General features: G+C 55.1%; 3 protein-coding genes across 7 annotated transcripts; 2 read left to right on the top strand and 1 right to left on the bottom strand.

Moving 5' to 3' along the window:
• Positions 1-1209: 1209 nt before the first annotated feature.
• On the bottom strand, positions 1210-13660 carry LOC119060522 (uncharacterized). 4 transcript variants are annotated; one of them, XR_008391008.1, is made up of 6 exons: positions 13578-13660; positions 10011-10178; positions 4357-4557; positions 3678-3874; positions 1895-1937; positions 1210-1799 (listed from the first exon to the last, which is right to left on the bottom strand). XR_008391008.1 is itself a non-coding variant. In XM_053662183.1 (3 exons), the coding sequence occupies exons 1-3, from the start codon at positions 4462-4464 to the stop codon at positions 1361-1363; spliced, it is 744 nt and encodes a 247-aa protein (XP_053518158.1). In that variant the 5' UTR covers positions 4465-4889; the 3' UTR covers positions 1210-1360. The 4 variants fall into 4 exon arrangements, 1 of the variants encoding a protein (XP_053518158.1); XR_005084600.2 differs by having other exon boundaries at positions 1895-3874; XR_008391009.1 differs by having other exon boundaries at positions 1895-3874; positions 4357-4520.
• On the top strand, positions 5319-8492 carry LGALS1 (galectin 1). Of its 2 annotated transcripts, none has more exons than XM_037160684.2 (4): positions 5319-5427; positions 6578-6657; positions 7843-8014; positions 8294-8492. In XM_037160684.2, exons 1-4 carry the CDS (start codon positions 5419-5421, stop codon positions 8438-8440), a joined length of 408 nt encoding a protein of 135 aa, XP_037016579.1. In that variant the 5' UTR covers positions 5319-5418; the 3' UTR covers positions 8441-8492. The 2 variants fall into 2 exon arrangements, with proteins under 2 accessions (XP_037016579.1, XP_037016578.1); XM_037160683.2 differs by lacking the exon at positions 5319-5427 and adding an exon at positions 5767-6030.
• On the top strand, positions 13551-18579 carry NOL12 (nucleolar protein 12). Its single transcript, XM_037160540.2, has 6 exons — positions 13551-13700; positions 15161-15266; positions 15536-15584; positions 16338-16480; positions 17653-17750; positions 18193-18579. The coding sequence occupies exons 1-6, from the start codon at positions 13618-13620 to the stop codon at positions 18356-18358; spliced, it is 645 nt and encodes a 214-aa protein (XP_037016435.1). The 5' UTR covers positions 13551-13617; the 3' UTR covers positions 18359-18579.
• Positions 18580-20255: the final 1676 nt, after the last annotated feature.

Here is a 20255-nt window from a genome sequence, read left to right as displayed (position 1 = left end):
TTGATTCTGTGTATTGGGTGGAGCTGCTCCGACTCCCCACCTCGGTGCATCTGTTAAGTTGTATGGGGCGAAGCCCTGGGTGTTCGCCAAGGCAGGGCAGCCTGCTTTGCTGTTCTGTGTGTGGGGAGGCTCAAAGAGGGGACAGTGCTGCTCCCTGGCTGCTGGAGGCTTGCTCGGCACTCACCCTGTTTCCAGTCACTTCACCTACTTCCCGTAAGTGACTGGGGCCCGTCCAGCTGTTGCCCTGGTGGGGGTTCCCAGAGTGGGTAGGTTTGTATATGTTCTGGGACCGAGCAGGCCCTTTAAATGCACTGTCCTGAGAGACTGCCTGGTTCTTCTGCTGTCCCAACCCCCACTGGTTTTACCAGCCAGAAGTTATGGGGATTCATTTCCCTGGTCCTGGAACCCTAGGCTCTGTGGTCTGGCCTGGGGCTGGGATCACCCACTCCCAAGGTGTCCCTCCTGATTTTTATTCACGACATGTGAATGTGGGACCACCCACCGCACACACCGCTGCCCCTCACCGCTGCCACCATGCAGTGTCCTTTCCACCCCAGCTACCCAGCTGCACCCCTCCTCCCCATCTGGATGAATGTGGCTTCTTTAAACCCTTGGTTGTCAGACTTCCATACAGTTCAACTTTCTGGCAGTTTCGGGTGTTGTTTTGAGATTAGCTGTGCTCCTTCTCATGGTTGCGCGAGGAAGCAAAGTGTGTCTACCCCTGCCTCCATCTTGACCAGAAGTCCCAAATGATAGCTTTGCTGGGTAGAGCAATCCTGGCTGTAGGTTCCTGCTTTTCTTGACTCCAAGTACTTCCTGCCAGTCCTTCCAGCCTGCAGAGTCTCCTCTGAGAGATCAGCTGACGATCTTACGGGACACTCCCCTGCAGGTAATCAACTGCTTCTCTCTTGCTGCTTCTGAGGTTCTCTCTCCACTCCCCACCTCTGGCATCCTCACCGGGATGTGCCTTGGGGCAGCCCTCCCTGCACCTGCATCCTTCCTGCCCGGAACTCTCTGGAGCACAGTAAACATTCATTAACTCCAGTTTTGCAGTTTTACAATTTGGAAGCCAATACGTTTTTTCTTTAGTTCTCAAACATTTATTTTCTAAGCTTTTAAAAAGCTCTTAGCTGCCTATAAGTCTATAATTATGACAAAAGAAAACATTTGTTTTTGTTTTTAAATTTTTATTTATTTTAGAGAGATGGGGAAGAGAGGGAGACAGGGAGAGAAACATCAATGTGTGCTTGCCTCTAGCACACCCCATACTGGGGACCTGGTCTGCAACCCAGGCATGTGCCCTGACCGGGAATCCAACCAGCGAAGCTTTGGTTCGCAGGCCTGCGCTCAATCCACTGTGCTACACCAGCCAGGGCTCATTTTTTGTTTTTTGTTTTAAAAAAACCTGAAAAGACTCATGCCTGAGCCCCGGAGGGCTAACGAATGACAGGCCTGGCCCCAGCTGGGCCTCATGTGAACGAGGGTGGTTCACCAAAGGCAAGTCGGGGCCTGTGATCAGAGGTGGGCATGGACACCAGCGGGGAAGGGGAATGTGGCAGGCATCCACCGTGTTGGGGGAGGTGGCTGCCTGGGTGAGAGGAGCAGCACAAGCAAAGGCGGGGGGGCGTGGGGAGGGGTTGGCTCCTGCTGCACAGACCAGCTGGAAAATACCTGAAGAGGGGGTGCGGTGGGGGAGCGGAGTTCTCTGCCCCCACACCAGTCCTTTCCATCCTTCATGTAGCAGGATCCAAAAAAGATCATCGCTCTGGCTGTTGCGGTTCAGTGAACCGAGTGCCCACCTGGGAACCAAAAGTGCACGGGTTCAATTCCCAGTCAGGGCACATGCCCAGGTTTCTGCCCAGGTTCCCCCATAATGGGTGTGTTAGTAACCTACCGATGTTTCTCTCCCTCTCTTTCTTCCTCCCTTCCCCCTCTCTCTAAAAGTAAAGAAATAAAAATCTTCATTAGAAAAACAAACAAAAAAATCATTGTTTGAGGTCCAGGTATGCCAGGCCCTCAGCGTTCTCTCCTTGGCTCAGCAGATGGACCAGCTCCAGCCTCTGGTGTGACCTTGGTCAAGCTGCTACCGCACTGGCTGGTTGCTACGTTCGCACCTGGAGCGGCACCTGGGGTCCCTGCCTGCTCCGACTTCCAGGATGCCTGGCTCCAGTCACCGTGCTTTCCCCACCCAGGCCGGCCAGGTTGGCGGGCGCTGTGGGTGGCGTTTCAGTGGGCCCGGCAGCCCTCTCCACCTCTGCCAGCTGGAGGAGGCCCAGCCTGCACGAGGGCAAGGCAGGCTGGGAAGGGCCGCAGTGCCCTGGGCAAGCCGAGCTCATCTCCTGCAGCAGGCAAGGTCCAGCCGTAGGGCAGGCCCTCAGGGTGGAGGAATTCCTGACTGCTGAACAAGGAGGCAAGGCCCAGGGGGAGAGGGGCCTTGGCCCGGGGAGGTGCAGAAGAGAGAAGTAATGTAGAGCCCCTCCCACATCACTCGTGGACTCCTCTGGTGACTGGCTGGGTAAGGCTCCCACTTTCCAGGCCCAGGAGCAGGTTCGGAGAGGTCAAGGACGCGGCCACAGTCAGAGCCCGGCAGCCTCCGTCCGCGCTAGGCCTGCCTTTCTCTCCCTGACTCTAACAGGACCTTCATTTCGGGGGACCAGGCCGTGTCCCTGAACGGCTCAGCCCATCTGCTAGATGAGACCAGATGGGGCGAGGTGGAGATGAAATGAGATCAGGCTTGAAAGCGAGGCGCCGGGCACAGGGCCTGGCAGATACATGGGCGGCGCCACCACACAATGCACCCTGTCCCTGTGCCCAGGAAAACCGCAGTCCCTGTTATAGGGGACAATGAATGGGATCTGGAGAGACTCCCCGCCTCAGCCTCAGTGAGGGGGAACTGATGGGGGTGAGGTGGGGGGTAGAGGAACCTTCCAGAGGCATTGACCCCAGGACGGTAAACAGCCTGGGGAAAGAAGCTGAGACCTCCCGAGACTATGAAAACAAAACCTATTTGGATCAGAATGCCACCCTGTGCCGACCTGGTGCAGAGGAGCAGGGTTTCACCTCTCCAACACACGGACGGGGGCAACTGAGGCGCACGGAGAGAACGGACTTGCCACGATGCCTCGGGAGGGCCAGGACCAGCACCCAAGTCTCCAGACTCTCAAAGGGGCCTCTCCAGGGTCCTGTTCACCATGCCACACGTCTCTCTGCTAGACCTTGGCTGGCCAGATGCCCACAAGGAGTAAAGTGGCCCCGCGTGCAATGGCAAATGCTCCCTGGTGCCCACGTGTCTTCGGGTTGGGAGAAGAATGGAGAAGAAGCACTCAGGGCCCCCGAGAGCCTAACCACGGGGCTGGAACCGCTGGCCAGGCCCGCCTGACGGCAGCTGGGCAAGGGCCGTGCACAGACCAGCTGGAAAATACCTGGAGAGGGGGTGCGGTGGGGGAGCGAAGTTCCCCGTCCTTGGCTTAGGCCTCCTCCTGAAATGCCCAGACTACCCGATCAGGCAGAGAGGGCGCCTGTGGCCCATGGAGGGGAAGCACGGTGGAAAGGAGGTGGAGCTATGCACCCCGCCCCCCAGGTGGAGGTTTGGGGAAGGCCCTGCAGGAAAAAGTATAGCTGCTGTGGTTTTTTCTGAGGCAGCCTGCTTAGTCTGGGAAGAGGGGGGAGGGGCTCACTGTGGGTGTGGCCCAGCCTCCTCCCTGGGCTCCTTGCCATCCTGTGCACTCCCCAGTCCTCCTGTGCCAGGGTGGGCTTCGGCCATCTGGAGGAAGGCGACCTGTGGTGGGCTGGGCAGGCAGTGGAGAGCAGGGTGGGCGTGTTGGTCTGACCTCCAACGTGGGTCACTCCTGGTCCATATCTCTTCTCTTTGGTGCTGAAATTTCGGAAGGAAAATGGCAATGTGGGGATGCAGGGCCCCTTGACAACTTCCCTGACGAGCCTCCCCTTCGCCCCCAGCTCCCAACACCCTCCTCCCCACCTGGTTCTGAGTATAAAGGGAGCACCACTCCAACTCACCCCCAACTCTGTTGCTACAGTGATCTTCCCTGAAGCCCAAATCTGGCCGCAATACTCACCTTCCCTATAACCTTCTGTGGCTCCCCAGCACCCTCAGATAAAACAATGTCCCCGCCCCTCCACAAGGCCTTTCCTGATCCGGGCACTGTTGGCTACCCAGCCTCATGCCCCATCTTTACCCAGCACACTCTGAACTCCAAGCCGTACCCACTATTGCCCAGCCTGTGCCTCCTCACTCCAGAGCTTCTGCTCCGCCTGGAGTGCCAGCCCCCTGCCTTGCCCCTGCTGCAAGACCCACCTTCACACGTGAGACAGTGTCCCTCCCACCACAGTGCTCACCTGTGACCCCCGAGAGCCAGCATCACGCTGCTCCTTCCTGAGGTCCATGGCCACATTCCGCCCTAACAGTGAGCTGCTTAAGAGCAGGGACTGGGAAGGTTTCATCATTGAATTCTCTCAGAGCAGCTCCAGGCGAGGCACATAGTAGGCGTTCGGTTAAACAGCTGCCACACAAATGGGGAAGATGAGGCTCTGCATGGCCTCAGAGGGAAAGAGGGACGGGTCAGGGGACGGGAGTGTGCAGAGTGGGAGCCCTAACCCCGCAGGGCCTGGATCCGCCTGGGCCCCTCCCAGGCCTGACCCTCTCAGGTAGGCCAGAGGCTGTCATGCAGGGGCTCTCGGAAGATCCCCAGCAGGTCCCTCAGGGGGGCCGAGGCCTCAGCCCTGAACCCTGGCCACAGCTTCAGACTTGGCACCCAGCCCAGCCTTTCTTTAGCCTCAGTGAGAAGTGCACGCAGCTGACACCGTCCCTGCTTCCGGGGGGAGGCCTGGGTGGGGCCAGGGCTTTGTGGTGGCTGATGGGCCCAGGGCCCTCTGTGGAGACCCACAGAGGGAGTCACTCCCTGGTCCTGTCAGGGTGCAGCTTCAGGAACCCCAGCTCTAATTCCCTGCACCCCCTTCAGCGGTCTTCCCTGGGTACCCTTGAGCTCAGACTTCTGGCCCTGAGCCCCTTCCCACCAACTTCTGGGCCTAACTCATCCCCAAACTATTTTCCATTGGCTTTTTCCAGTTCCTGCCTCAGCCCAACGTTGTGTTTTTTTTTTTTTTAAATTTAATGAGGGTGTGGGAGGGATGAAGGGGAATGAGAGGTGGAGTCTGTGGGGGGGGGAGGGAGAAAGTCACTAATCTATTGGTCAGTTCTGCTCCAGAACTGGCTTCAAAAGTCCATGGACTCCACCCCTGAAGATCTCTCGGCCCGTGCTGACTTACAATTGGCTGAGCTTCCAGGGGCGGGACTCGCTGGGGTCTGGTCCTGTTAAAAGGGCCCATCGCCCCTCTCTCAGGACAAGTCTTCAGACAGCTGATTCTGCATCCCCCAGGACTGACCCCTTGTCCTCAGTCATGACTGGTGTGAGTGTGGGGACCCTGCCCCCAGGCTCAAGGTGGTGTGGGGCAGGCAGCTGAGGAGAGTGGGGGCAGATGCAGATCTGGGTTCTAGTCCTGAGGGTGTGGCCTTGGGCAAGTACCTTCTCTTTTCTGGGCCTTAGTGACTACATCTTTAAGATGGGCGTAGGCCCCATGGCCCCCCAAGGCTTTCTCGGGCTTAAGAACTTTCTGGGTTCCTCCAGGGTCTGACAGCAGGTATTTCTACCAAGGCCTGGCATTCTGCCGCTCTGAAAAATCTGAGTGGAAAGGGTGTGGCCTGCTGGGGGGGGGGGCAGGCTCTTTGCTGGCGCTCAGGCCGTAGTCCCTTCCCCCTCTCCTCCACCCCAAAGAGCCTCCTACCCCCTCTCCCCTGCAGCTGTCCCCAGTCATGGGGCCAGGGCACTCACCCTCTGTTCTAGAGAGCTGCCAAAAGCTGCTAGGACCTGATAGGCTGCCTGGGAAGGGGCCTGCCTGGGTTAGGGATGGAGGGTGGTTCTGTGCAGGCTGGGCTGGTGGGGGTGGTAGAAACTTCTGCTAATGGAGGCGGACGGGTGCAAGTGTCTGGCAGAAGGAACTGCTCACCCCCAGGTAAGCTGTACGCTCAGTCCTAACCCCCAGCCAGCCGCGGCGGGGTCGGGCCCGATGCCAGCCTCCCTTCTGTGCAGGGGCCTGGTCCTGCTCTGTGGGTTTTCTCTCCGGTCTCTAGCCCTCTCTGCAGAGGGGCTTCAGGGGACACTGGGGGGTCTCCTTCCAGCTCTAGTCCCCTTCCCCTCCAGCAGAGAGGTGAATGGACCATCAGTCACCTTTTTCCCCACCAACTCCCTCCCTCAGAAGGAGTCGGATTCTCTCCATTGCTACAGGAGGCAGGAAGGTACCCTGAATCCCAAATCTCCAAGCTGAACCGCAAAAACTTCTGAACTTGGCCTGTAGAACCTCAGTCCTGTTACAGATAGGAAACTGCCTGGGTTGGGAGCAGGGACTTGCCCAGGGCCATACAGGGAAAGAAAGGCAGGAACTTGCCCCGGGTTCCCCAGGGCTTGGCCGGGTCAGAGGACCCAGGGTGGAGACGAGGCCACCCCCACAACCACGGGCACTGCACCCTTTAAACCGCCTGGGTGGGGTCTTGTCTGTACAGGGTCTGGTGGCCCACAACGTGAACCTCAAGCCTGGGGGGTGCATTCGAGTGCAGGGCCAGGTGGCCGCTGACGCCAAAAGGTAAGAGGGCCAAGGCAGGATGTCGGGCTTCGGTGCCCGGGGCGAAGCCCGGGGCTCGGATTCCTCGGGTCCGACGGGAAGTCAAGTGGTGAGGTGGCCGGCCAGGTTCCACTCCTCCCTTACCCTCGGGCAGCTGGGGGCTGGGGGTGGGGATTTACTGTGGCTGCTGCCGGAGCTGCGTTTTCGGGATGAGTCACTTCCTCCGCAGGGTCTGGATGCCCCTACCACCACTGTCGCTTCCCTCCCCTCCCTGGAGCTTCCCTCCCCTCCCTGGAGCCTCTTAAACTAAACCAGCTGTGGTTCCACCGCCTGCCGCGGCCGGCCCCCACCTCCTGGCTTGGGCAGCCCCTGAGGCTGCCAGGGGAGTGGAGAGAGGGAATGGGAGGGGGCATCACACCCAACCCTGTCCCTCTGAGGTCCCTCTTGCCTGGTCTGTTCACTCGCTCAACCTTTCATTCCTTTGGTCCTTCCTTAACTCATCCTTCAGCTACCGGCCTATTTTCTCAACAGCCAGGTGACCAACCTTGGACTAGTCAACCAATAGCATGGAGCCTCAGTTTCCTAATCAGTAAACCAAACCCTGGGGACAGGGCCGTGTGGAGGGTGTGAGATGCTGATCTCTCAGAGATGAGGAGGAGGAGACAGTAGGCCGACCTTATCAAAACGCCAGACCCTTCCGCACATCATTCTTTTCATTCTTAACAAGTCCTCAGGGGCCAGGATTGCTCTTACCTCCACTTAGCAAATGTGTTAGGATCCCTTCATTCGCCCCACAGTTACTGCATACCTACTGTGTGTCATGCCTTATGCTGGGCACCGGGGCTACAAAGACATACAAGGCAGACAGAACCCTTGCGCTCCCAGAAGCCACCATCCAGAGTCTCCGACCTCGCCCAAAGGGGCTGGAGCACAAACTACTGTCCACGAGTCTTGGCTGTCAGCACAGCAAGACCCATAGAGATCCTCCTTGTGTAGCCCCCACTGTGGACATGCGGCAACTGAGACTTAGAGAGGGACAGGGACACAGCAAGGATGGGCAGGGCCAGGAGCTAAAGTCAGGTTTCTTGCCTCCCAGCTCAGTGAGGTCTCCCAAGTAGATGCTGCCCTGAATAGTGCGGGCTGGTTAGTCTAAGGGGCTACAGCCGGCCGTGGAGGCCTCAGTCCCTCCCACCTGTCACCCCCTAGCTTCACGATGAACTTCGGCAAAGATGACAACAACCTGAGCCTGCACTTCAATCCTCGCTTTAAAATATTCGGGGATGTCAACCAACTCATCTATAACAGCAAGAAGGCAGGGGTGTGGGAGACGGAGCTTCGGGACACCGTCTTCCCTTTCAAGCCTGGAAGTGTCATAGAGGTGGGTTGGGGAGTGGGGCAGGGTGCTCGGTGGGTTGGAGCAGAGCTGGGCTTGGTGTCTAGAGACCTGGGTCCCCTCTGTCCCTTCCTCCCTGCTATGTCCCCGCCCTCCCTCACCTGCTGTGTCAACGCCTTCTCAACCTCAATGGCCTCACCCACCTAGAAGGGCTGTCAGGGCTCTGGGAAGAAAGGGCTTCTGGGGGCGGGGGGCCCTGGCAGTGGCTGTCCTGAGGTTCCCCCCCCAGGGGACCACTGCTCACTACCCTTCTCCGCCCCCAAGGTGTGCATCACCCTTGACCAAGCAGAGCTAACCATCAAGCTGCCAGATGGACACACATTTAAGTTCCCCAACCGCCACAACGTGGATAACATCAGTTACTTCGAAACACACGGTGACTTCCAACTCAAGAGTCTGACCTTTGAATGAAGCCAGCCAACAACCTATAACCCCCAATAAAGGCAGCAGCCTCTGAATCAGCCTCATTTGTGTGTGTGTGTCAGTTCTACCAACTGCTCCAGGCTCTGCCCCTTCCTTCACTTCTGTTCACTTCCCTGATGCTAAACGACAGGGACATCTTCCTCTGAGTCCCCTGGGGCCAAGAAGAGAGCTCAGCACCCAGTAGGGGGCTTAGCGACAAGTCACTGCTCTCAAACAGCTCCCAGCCATGTGAGCCCCAACACACAGTAGCTATTCGAAAGATGTGAAACTGGGGGAAAGAGGGAAGGCCGGAGCAATCCATGCCAGGGTGGCAGGGCAGCGCAACCAGAAGAGTAACTGGGCACCATTTATTGCCCTGAACCAGAGGGAGCTGGTTCTGATGGAGGGGCAGGGCTGCCAGCTGCGTGGCCGTGTGTGCATTGTAACTGGCCTGAGCCTCAGTTACGTGCGTGCAGGGACTAGTGGCACGTAGGCTGTTGTGAGGATTAAGTGAGGTGTGTGAAGGAGGCCCAGTGTAGTTCATGACACCTGGTGAACACCTGAGAGTGGTTTCTCCTCCCTGCTGCCACTGCCCCAGTTTGAAGGGGAGAAAGTGAGGTTCTGAGTGGCAACACGATGCCCTGGTCCGTATCAGACTCAGCTGAGCCTTGGGATGGGAGCTTGGACAACCTCACTGCCCAAGACAGCCAGCAGCAGCCACAGGACCCCAGGTAGGTCTCTTCCGTCCCCAACCTTCCTCCTCTATAAAGTGTGGGTTGTTATTCACACCTGGAGGCTCTTGGGCGGAAGATTCGCACCTCTGTGGGTCGCCTAGGGAGCATGCGTCTAAAAGGATCGAGGAGGATGGAACACACTTGCAGGGGCTCCTGTGAGCCACACCCAGCCTCCAGGCTTTCCTAAGTCTCCTAACTCACCACCCAGAGAGAAGGAGCTTTGGAAATCTGACTGTGGAGGGATGCCCTCTGCTGGACATTGCGGGAAGTGTCCCATCAACCGCCTTTCTCTGGCAAGAGTCCACCAGCATTGATTCTCCCTAAATTGGCTGAAACCCACTATACACGAGAAATGGGGCTACACCAAGCCAGAGGAGAGCCCAGGAAAGATAAGAATGAGACCACTGCATATGGAGGGAGGAAACGGCTCAGAATTAGACCTGTGTTTCAACCCCAGCTCCATTGCTGTTTGCCCTCAGACCAGTTACTCAACCTCTCTGAACCTCTCAGTTTCTTCATCTATCAAATTGCACTGATACTAGTATCTACCCTGCGGGGTTGTTGCAAGGATTAACTGAGATAATGTAGAAGAACCCATGGCGCATGGCACATAGTAAGGGCTCTGTAAATGTTGGTGTTCTTCACCTTTTTTTAAAAAATTGATTTTAGAGAGAGCAGGGAAGGAGAGAAAAAAATCAATTTGTTGTTCCACTTACTTATTCATTTATGCATTCGGTGGTTGACTCTTGTATGTTCCCTCAAACCCACAACATTGGAGTATTGGGACGATGCTCTAAGCAGCTGAGCTCCCTGGCCAGGGCTCCTGGGCCTCTTTTAAGACTTACTGTGCATCAGGAGTGTGTGAGCCCTGACTGGTGTGGCTCAGTTGGGTGGGTGTCATTCCGCAAAGCAAAAGGTCGCAGTTTGATTCCCAGTCCGGGCACATGCCCGCATCACAAGAGGCAGCTGATTGATGTTTCTCCCCCTCTCTTTCTCCTTCTCTTCCCTGCTCTCTGAAAATAAATAGATAAAATTTAAAAATAAATAAATAAAATCTGTTTTAAAAAGCCTATGAAACTACTGTCATTGACACACATCGTTCTCATAAAAATAAACACATAAAACAAAAAGCCTATAAAAGTAAGTCCAAAGAAGTTCAAGAGCACTCTGGCCGGAGCCCACCTGGGCTCCACCCTCAGCACTTGCTCTCAGTGCCAGTGTGACCTTGGGCAGTGACCTCATCTCTCTGAGCCCCAGTAAAGTGGGGCTCATACCTCAAAAAATGTAATTGTGTAAAAAGCTAAGTAAATGGGGAAATTCCTTTTGCTCATCATCTTTATCATTTCGACTAAGAGAATGTGCCATCTCTTGCTGTGTCTGGCACATGATAGGTGCTCAAGAAACACAAAAATTTCAAAAATAATCCCCAAAAGGACGCTGGGTGTTTTGGACCTCACACTGTGGTAAAGGGCTCTCGAGCTTTTGGAATCTGGGTGAGGTTGCCGCGTCCTTGTCTCCTTCTGGGACAAGGGGACCTGAAACTCCCCAGGAAGAGTCTGGAGCAAAAGCCCCCACCAGAGGTGGTAGGCTTCACTCTGCATGGGGAGCTGGGCGGATGAGGCCTTTCTGAGCCCCGTGGGCCAGCAGCTCGGGCTGGGTGGGCTCCAAAGGCCCCCTGTACAGACTTCCCCACGAAAGGCCCCCGCACAAGCAGCTGTCTCCTGACGCAGTCCGTCCGTCCTTCTCTGCACCAGGCTGGAAGTTCCGAAGGGCAGAACCACTCCACATCCAGGGTAGCTGTCGGGGAATGGGTCTGCACACCACTCACTAACCGGTTGTCTTTGGTCACGTCACTTCCCCTCTCTGAGCCTCCAATTCCTCACCTGTATAATGGGGATGAAGCAGCACCAACCTCACAGACTGCAAGGACTGAGATAATCCACAAGCAGCCCTGAGAACATTCTTCTGCACTTTCAAAGTAACAGGCAAACAGGCAAATGAATGAACCATGGAGAAGAAAGAGGCCCAGGAAGGTTTATAATTTATCAAGTCCAGTAGCAGACCCATAATTTTCCATCTATAGCCAGTCTGGCGGGGGGAGCAGGATGGGTGGGGCCTGGGGAACAGCAGGCAGCTGCCTTGAGACCCAGTGCCTGGGACTCACAGAAGGCAGTCCAGCTGTAGGAGGTGGCTTTCTGGGCATCTCTGGGGTGGGGACATGACTGTAGTCAGGGCAATGCTCCTACCCAGAGAAAGGATGGCAGAGGGGACAGCAGGGCATTACCAGCAGGCAACAGAGGGTCAAAGGGACAACTGTTCATCACCCTGAAGCCCCACCATTCAGGCAACCCCTGCTGTGTGCTAGGTTTGATGATAACCCTCTCAGCACCAACATGGAATGCCCCAGGCAGAGGGCCCTTGATGAATGGGTTCAACACTCATGAAGAGATGCACCTATGTGCCTGGCTCCTTCAAAATTCAGGGTCTACATCTTGTTTATTTATTGAATTGATTTTTAGAGAGGGAGAGGAAGAGAGAGACATCATTTTTTTGTTCCACTTATTTATGCATCCACTGGTTGCTTTCCTGTACATGCCCTGACCAGAGGTCAAACCCACAACCTTGGCATATGGGGATGGTGCTCAAGCCAACTGAGCTACCTGGCCAGGGCTTTAGGGTCTGCATCTTGCCCCCCGAAGGGGCCATGCTAGATACTGGAGGAGTGATCCCTCTGGCCAGTGGCCCAGGATGCTGGGCCATGAAGCCAGTGAACCAAGTTCAAGTCCCAGCTTTGTCACAGAGTAGCAGTGTGACCCTGGAGAAGTCATTTCCCCTCTCGGAGATGATGTAGTTCTATCCTTTTTGTGTGCCTTGCACTCAGGAGGCACTCAGCAGGCACTCAATTCATGTATGTTTACTTGCTCTCTGGATCAAGTCACTCATCAAAGGAGAGGGTTGGGTTCTAAGAGTCTTTTATTCCTCTGATATCCCGCCCTTGGCCAGTTCAGGGGTCGCCTACTCCGGGCAGCACTCCACACTGGAGGAGCCAACCCTGAACTCCTGCAGCCTCCTGTGCTGCTTCTGCAGAGGTATCACTCCCTAGAATGTGATGACTATTGAGGTCCACCCAGCAGGTCCACCCAGCACAGATAAGCAGAGAATAGAATACCAACCTAAGAATAAAAGGGCCTTTCAAAGTAACAGGCAAATAAGCATTTATTTGAGACTATTAAGGATAGCTCTTCAAGAAGCATTAATTCAGGCAGAAGCCCAAATATTCTGCTAGAAGACAAAGGTAAGGGGTATTCCTGAGATTGGGAGGGGGGAAGAATTACATCAGTAAGAGGAAGGCATTTCATTGGTGCGGATAACATAACACAGAGATGCTAAATGCTTGAAATTTTCAGTTCACTGGTCATCATTCCCTTAGTCATGATAACTGCTTTCTTCTTTTCTTTGCAAACAGTACTTTGGGAAACAAGGTTGCCTAGGCCCGGTCAGGAGGTCCTTTTGCCGTTCTAACATTCGGAAGATTCGAGGCATAAGGCAGTCCCTCTGGGGTGGCAGCTCCGGCTCCATTTTAACATGGCTCCGTATACGTTCTTGTTCACAGAGACTCAGACATGCAATCCCAGTTACTAAAATTCTCCTTCTGGTGTTGTTTCACTGAACGCCTTCACATTAGTGCCTTCACTTTCAGTAGAGGGTGAGTTATTACACCCCATTCCACAACTGGGGAAACTGAGGCATAGAACGGGAAGATAGCTTGTGCAGGAAACACGTTACCTGACTCATTTATTCTTCACAATCATGTTCTCAAAGTTTGGTCCGTGGACCAGCAACATCCACATCACCTAAAAACCTGTTAGAAATGCAAATTCTGGGGCTCACTCCAGACCTGCTGAATCAGAAATTCTGGAGCAGTGCCAAGCGATCTGGGTTTCAGCAAGCCCTCCAGTGGATCCTGGTGCATGCCGCAGTATATAAACCGCTGCCTTACAATAACACTAAGAAGTCACTATAATTATCTCCATTTTACAAACAGGATAATTCCGACACAGCAAAGGCAACTGGTCCAGCACTACACAGCTGTAATTGGGATACCAGAATTCTAATCCAGGTAGTTTGCTTCCAGAAACGTGATCTTGGAGAAGGCCACCAAATTAACTGAATCAAAAGTGGGGCCAGGTATCGTGCTAAGGCACTAGGACCCCGGGGACTCGCTCTCACCGTTGCTCTCTTAGAAGAGATGGGACTGAGGGTCGCCGGGCAGAGAACTGCTAGCTACATCCAGAGAGAAGGGGTGAGATGACGGACTGGGGCGGTCCCTTTAAAAGACTGGGCCTGGTGAGCGGAACTGCGAGGCACAGTTGGGAGGCGCGCCCGGAAATCCGAAAACGCACCGGAAGTACCTTAGGAGAGGGGAAACAGCACCGCCCAGGCCTCACAGTTATGGGCCGCAACAAGAAGAAGAAGCGAGATGGCGACAACCGACGCCCGCGGCTTGTCCTCAGCTTCGACGAGGAGAAACGACGGTGAGTGCTAAGGCTGGACCACATCCCCTCCAGCTGTCCGGCAAGGCCTACGACCGGTCCGGGCGCGCACGTCACGCAGAGGGCCCTTCCGGCCCCGCCCTCTTCGCGTGGCCTGGAGTTCCCCTCTCTTGGAATGGAAGCGACCGCCTTCGACCCCTATCATGTCTAGTGGAATCGTCCGCCCCGCCCTCCCTTCGCTCTCCGGGCTCCCCTACTCGCCGTAGTTCTTCTGGGTGCGCAGCTGGTGAGCTGGTCGTTTGTGTCTGATAGCAGTGGTTTCGTCGTCTCTAGCTCAGGCCAGCCTACCCGCACGTAGTACTCCCAGCTGTTCGTGATAAATGATGAATGAAATGAGTGGCTTAAGTTCGTTTATCCACGCACCAGGATTTACTCGCACGGAAGCATGCCGTGGTGGGCAGGCGAAAAACCTAGTGTTGGGGCCCGGAATGGTTGGAAATGGTTACATTCAGTACTACAGGACTGAGAAGGGGCTGAGATCAGATAGACAGAGGAAGGTAGGGAAATTCGAGGGCATCCACAGGCCCTACACAGATGGCTTCGTGTGCAAGTGCCCCAGGGAAGATGCGGTGTTGGTCCAGCAGAAAGTAGAGGTCTGGATAAAGGTGGCCTTGAAAGTCCTACTGGAAGGGGCTTAATGCGCTGGGGAGTGGAATTCGGCAGCATAAAAGAGGCCTCAGCTGTTCTAGGCTAAGGCCAACAACTTATACCTGTTACCTGGCCCTGCTGCTCGTAGCTGAGAGCCCTGGAGAGTTGTAGGTAGAAAGAGGCAGCATCTTCCTCATTTTCCTAACCTCACACTCTGTGGGCAGGTAACCCAGCCTCCTCGTGCCTTAGTGACCCCATCTGTAAAACACATTGGTACTACTGCTGAGGTGGTGGATGACGCAGGCTGTGAAAGAATTCACAAAGAAGGAAAGTCAGAGAGCAAAGTTTTACTAACTTTCCAAGAGGAGAAAAGGGCACGGTGTGGAGAGAGACACCAGCACTGGGGGGTGAGGGCATTCTTTGGTTGGATTATAGCTGGATTATAAAAGGGTGGGTGTTGCTGTTGTGTGGTCCCTGGGCTGTTAGGGGCACTGCCACACAGGTTCCACTGGTTTGGGGTAAGCTGCACTTTGCTCCGATGTTATCTTTTGCCTGGGGTGATGGTTAGTCATGTTCTATTCTTGCTTTCCGGTAATTTCCAGTCCTGGGGACATAAGCTCAGAAGAGTAAGATGGCAGTCATGTTTAACAAGGCCATAGGCCTGCTTCGCAAATGGTGCCACGATAAGCAAATGGCACTGGCTTTGTCCTTCCACCCACTCCTGAGGACCACATGAGCTAACGTGTGTACGTTTAGAAACGGTGCCTGGCACATCATGAGTGCAACTGAGCTCTTTTTGGAGCTCTCCTTTCTCTCCCTGCCTCTCCTGACCCTCCCTTGCCTCTTTCCTGCAGGGAGTACCTGACAGGTTTCCACAAGAGGAAGGTGGAGCGGAAGAAGGCAGCCATAGAAGAGATGAAGCAGCGGCTCAAGCGCGAACAGAAGAAGCTCCGGGAGGAGGTGCAGAGGGGGAGGGCAGGAGAGTCTCTGACCCTTAGGGGACTTACAGCCTTGGATGCTCTAAATGGAGGGCCTGCAGGGATGAGGGAAGGTGTGAGCAGGCCTGGGAAGCAGTTTGCACAGGTAGAGACACTGAGCCCAGGTCTAGGGGAGGTTTAGGATAGAATCTCCTGGTCTTTCACTCACTTGCCCTGGAGTGGTCAAAACCCCTTCCTGAGGTGGGCTTGGAAGGCCATCATACTCACCATTCCTTTCCCTTCTGATTTCAGCGCCACCAGGAATACTTGAAGATGTTGGCAGAGAGAGAGGAGGCACTGGGTAAGTCCCATCCTTGGCCTGACCTCGAGACTGGCCAACAGGCCTGGGCTTGTTTATCCCTTGATAAGTGGAAGGGTAGGGGTATAGGGGCTACAAGGAAGCTGACTTCCTTAACTCAAGGGTCTTGCAGATGACCTGGGAGTCAGGAGTGGGCCTTGGGTACTTCTAAATGTGAGTGGATCAGAGACAAGGAGGAGGCCCAGACCTCTTGGTAAACTGATCCTGAGTAGCCCTGGCTGGTGTGACTCAGTGGACTGAGTGCTGGCCTGCAAACTGAAAGGTCGTTGGTTCAATTCCAGTCAGGTCACATGCCTGGGTTCTGGGTCAGGTCCCCAGTTGGGGGCAAGCTAGAAGAAACTCATTGATGTATCTCTCATATATCAATTTATTTCTTGCACATCGATGTTCCCCTTTCTTCTCCCTCCCTTTCCCTCTCTAAAAATAAATAAATAAAATCTTTAAAAAAAAAACCACCCGACTCTGAGCAGGCAGGGTTTCTGAGGCAGCTGCCACTCCCAGTGCCACACCAGGCTCATCTGAGGTGGGGGCAGGTGGTCTGAGGTTTCCCTGGCACACAAAAGGAGAGTTGGATCATTTACAGCATTTATTGGCAGGTCAGGCTCTGGAGGCAGTGACTTTCTGGATGCTCTCCATAGAGTAGCAAGGGCCATTGCAGTTCAGGATGGGGAGGGGCTAGAGCCTGGTTACTTGTGCCCTGGGGCTGAGGCCCAGATCTGTGTCCACCCTGCACAGAGGAGGCTGATGAACTGGACCGGCTGGTGACAACAAAGACGGAGTCGGTGCAGTATGACCACCCCAACCACACGGTCACTGTGACCACCATCAGCGACCTGGACCTCTCTGGGGCCCGGCTGCTCGGACTGCCCCCACTTGAGGTGAGTGTCACTCAGCTGTGGGGAAGAAGGGACACAGGCAGTTCTGGCTTGTCAGTGATTGCTAAATGCTGGTCCATGTCATGGAGATTCCAGTGCAAGCAGCTCTTCCCTTCTGTGTCTGGACAAAATCCTTGAGCACTGGGGCCTCAGAGGCCACTTAGAGCACTGTGTGGCATGGCAGCTTGAGCATCTCTTTCTTTCCTCTTCCCTTCATCGGTAAACTGAAGTTCACTGAGGGTAGCACCTGCCTCATGTGATTGCTGGGAGGTCAAACATTGTGAACCGACGAGAAGCATTTAACGTAGACATTTACTCTGATCGCATCTGTGTATACTGACAGTGAGATTTCAACTTACGGGATGGGAGTTATCAGCAGGCTATGAGCAGAATTTTTAAAAGAGAGAGAAATAGCCCTGGCTGCATTGCCCAGTGGTTAGAGCGTTGCCCCATAACTGAGGGTTTGGGGGTTCAATTTCCAGTCAGGGCACATATCTAGGTTTCGGGTTTATCCCTGGTCCAGGTGCGGGCGTGTGCAGCCCCTGGTCTGGATGGGTACAGTCCCTGGTTCCGGTGCAGGTCCCAGTCTGGTGCGTATGGAGGCATCTGTTCGATGCTTCTCTCACATCGATGTTTCTCTGTCTTCCTCTCTCTCTTAAAGAGCAAATGAAAATGTCCTCAGGTAAGGATAAAAAGAGAAAGAGAGAATTACCGTGGAAGATACTGGGAAGCGTCACAGTACGTTTGTTTCAGTTAGAGCTGTGTCTGTGTGGGCTGTGTGCGAGTTTCTACGCGTGTACTGCGTACACACAGTCACAACGTCAGCCACATTTCCTGCCCTGGACTGTAGTGTGCCAGGGGCCACTGTTCTGTCACACGCTACCTGCACCTTCTGTTGTGTGCTCCACCTTCTGAAAGGTTTGATGCAAGAACGAGCCTCGTCCCCATTCTAGAGTTTTCCTGTCTGTGAGTGTTGAGTGGAAAGCTGAGGCAGTGGAGGACTCTGAAATACATCTCTCCCCTGCACAGTCCCTGCTCCAGCGTACACTCGGCCTTCCTTGAGCCCTGGCCCAGGCCTGGGAGGCTGCGGATCATGACCTCACTCTACAGAGCTGTGATAGCCCAGGCTTCCCAGTCCACCACTCTCTGACAGTCTTTGTCCTATGGTTCTTTAGCAAGGGGCTGGGCCCGGGTCTGAGGAGGAGGTGTCATCTGTGGAGAAGCCGACCAGAGCCTTCCCCAGGAAGTCCAGGGACCCCCTATTATCCCAGCGGTGAGCCATGGCCTCTTTTCCCCTCTGACCCTGCTCTGCACGGCTGGCATTGATGATCCAGTCTGCAGAGCCATCTCCTGCTGGCTTGTACGGGGTGGCATGGGGGAGGTGTGGGGCCCAGAGCAGCCCTTTGCTTTGCCTGTCACGTGGTCCTCAGCTCCTCATTACTGTCCCCCACCCCCGAGAACGGCTGACCCTGGGTGCCCTTTGTGTCGGGGGCGGGGGTAAGGCCCTTTCTGTGTGGGGGCTAAGGAGTAGGCAGGCCTTCTGGGGTCAAAGCAGGCTGCCTTTGGAATGGACTTGGTACCCCTAGTATTTGGGGCTTGTCTTGACTCCCCTTCACAAGTCAGGCTATCTGTCACCCCCACACAACCTTTCACTCATGCCTGTTCCACAGGGTACGCTGAGGCCCTAGCCTCACTAGCCTTCCACCCTTCCACAGGATTTCCTCTCTCACAGCATCATTGCATGCACACAGTCACAAAAAAGTCAAGAGGAAACACCCACGACGGGCCCAGGACTCTACCAAGAAGCCCCCAAGTGCCACTCGTACCAGCAAGACCCAGCGCCGCCGGCTGACTGGCAAAGCCCAGCACAGCGGAGAGTGAGCCCGAGAACCAGGCCAGGCCCTGGCCTGAGCTGCAAGGACCGGTCCTGTCTTCGTTTGGCTGTCGCCATAGCCCAGACTGCGTGGAGGCCTAGGGCTTTTACCTTGGAAGTAGCAGGCAGCTGAGAACTAGCCTGCCTCAGGAGGAACCTGCAGGGCCAAATTTGGAGTATCCTCCCAAATGTATACCCCATGGGGCCTTCATCAGGTTTGCAAAACTAAGCACAGTGTGGTTTGTTTATCCCTGGCCCTGGTGCCACATGCCAAGGGTAGGTTTCTGGGGAGGTGGGCATGGCCAGGGAGTTGGATGCATCCTCACCCTGCAGCAGTTTTCCCTGTAGGTGGGAAAAGGCAGCATCAGCTCTGGGCCCCGTCCTCAAGCTGGGGCAGCTGCCCAGGCCGCCAGCAGCTCCCAGGTGCAGGAGTGATTAACCCTTCTTAAAGAAAATACATCTTGCCTGAAAGTATGGCCCTTTCCAAGCAGACCCCTCAGGAGTCCGGCTCGTGTTCTGCAAGGCTGCCGTTCCCCCATACTTCTTTCAGTTCCTCAGGTTTGGCTTCAGAGCTGATGAAAACCAGCTTTGTCCATCCCTTGTCCCACCTTATTGGTGACCTTCCTCACACACTGCTGTTCCCCTGACCAGGAAGGGTCCTTGGCAGAACCCATCTGTGAGAGGTAGATACGGTGCCGTTGGGGACAGCCAGAGTGCTGTTCTGGAGCACAGTCGGACTACCCCCCCTCACCGCTTGCTGCTTCCTCTGAGCTGGAGCACAGGATTTTGTGTTGCATGCTGCTTTGGGGACCCATGTTGGGCCTTAACACTAGGACGGGATGTGGAGTACGATGTGCTGTTGTGCCCAGCGAAGTTCAGGAATAGTGCAAGAGGTGGTCTAGGGGACTGGGGAGTGCTGTGGTGGGAGCACAGCTGCAGGTCTTCCCCCCTCTTCCCGTGGAGGACCTCCCAGAAGCAGCCTACTTCCTCCCACATTGGTCAGGCTCAGGAATGGTGGCTCTATTAGGCTGTGCCTGGGGCAGGCAGGTGCTTTCCCAGGTCACCATCAAAACCTGCCTGAAACCTGGTGATGGCTGATGCAGGTCTGAAGGCCACACCTAAGCATGGGAATGCGAAGCCCAGGCTTGCAGCCAGGAGGTCTTGTGAAGTGGTTTCTCAGCTCCTTCCACCTGCTCTTTGTGCTGCCTCCCAGTTCTCCCCCACCATGCTTGGGTGACATGACTCGCACTGCTCGATTGCCTCCATCCAGGGAAGAGCCCATTGCCAGGCTCTAGGCGGTTCTAGAACCCAGCCCAGGAGAGCTACGTGTGAGCCTTGCCCTCTCAAGCCCCTGTGAGCAGGAATGGAGCAGGGCTCGGGGGTCAGTGCACACAGCAGGCTTTGGGTTTGAATCTTGGCTCTGCCTCTGGACCACTGTCTGAGCTCCTCCCCGTGCTGACCTCTCTGGGTCTGTTTCCCACTCCTAGGATAACAGAAGATAACTACCGCTTAGGGCTGTGCGTGAGAGGCTGAAATGAACCCATGCGTATGAACCTGTTCCCGTGGCACCTGGTATTCTCTGGTGTGCCTTCCGTGTAGGTGTGTGGGTGTGTGGCTGCTACGCCTGCTGAGACATCTGACCTGGGTCTCCTCCCCTGCCCAGTGACACAGAGCCCTTTACAACTTATATCTGTGGTTTATAATGCTTGTTAGTATTTGACATCGCTCTCTCCTGTGTGTACCGCTAGTTATTTCAGCAGACCAAGGACATTAAGTGTGGCGGTGTTGCCAGGCCTAGGATCGGGAGTGGTGAAAACACAAAACTCTGATTCCAGGATTGTCTTCTCCTGTGTTGCCCTCTCCATGTTACACATCTGGACTCTTCCTTTCTGCTATTCCCCATCT

This window comes from Artibeus jamaicensis, unplaced genomic scaffold (assembly GCF_021234435.1).
Source record: "Artibeus jamaicensis isolate MK-2021 breed Jamaican fruit bat unplaced genomic scaffold, CSHL_Jam_final contig_233, whole genome shotgun sequence".
Classification (NCBI taxonomy): domain Eukaryota; kingdom Metazoa; phylum Chordata; class Mammalia; order Chiroptera; family Phyllostomidae; genus Artibeus; species Artibeus jamaicensis.
Note: the sequence above shows the minus strand (reverse complement) of the source record. Positions and strands in the feature narration are given on the sequence as shown.

Coding starts and splice junctions, on each gene's coding strand:
- LOC119060522 (XM_053662183.1), bottom strand. CDS start 4,464: ATGATGAAACCTTCCCAGTCCCTGCTCTTAAGCAGCTCACTGTTAGGG. Junction 3,875..4,356: donor CTGGCTCTCGGGGGTCACAG/GTGAGCACTGTG, acceptor CCGAAATTTCAG/CACCAAAGAGAAGAGATATG. Junction 1,800..3,677: donor GAGGCTGGGCCACACCCACA/GTGAGCCCCTCC, acceptor TTTGGTTCCCAG/GTGGGCACTCGGTTCACTGA.
- LGALS1 (XM_037160683.2), top strand. CDS start 5,980: ATGGAGGCGGACGGGTGCAAGTGTCTGGCAGAAGGAACTGCTCACCCC. Junction 6,031..6,577: donor AAGGAACTGCTCACCCCCAG/GTAAGCTGTACG, acceptor TTGTCTGTACAG/GGTCTGGTGGCCCACAACGT. Junction 6,658..7,842: donor GTGGCCGCTGACGCCAAAAG/GTAAGAGGGCCA, acceptor GTCACCCCCTAG/CTTCACGATGAACTTCGGCA.
- NOL12 (XM_037160540.2), top strand. CDS start 13,618: ATGGGCCGCAACAAGAAGAAGAAGCGAGATGGCGACAACCGACGCCCG. Junction 13,701..15,160: donor TTCGACGAGGAGAAACGACG/GTGAGTGCTAAG, acceptor TCTTTCCTGCAG/GGAGTACCTGACAGGTTTCC. Junction 15,267..15,535: donor AGAAGAAGCTCCGGGAGGAG/GTGCAGAGGGGG, acceptor TTCTGATTTCAG/CGCCACCAGGAATACTTGAA.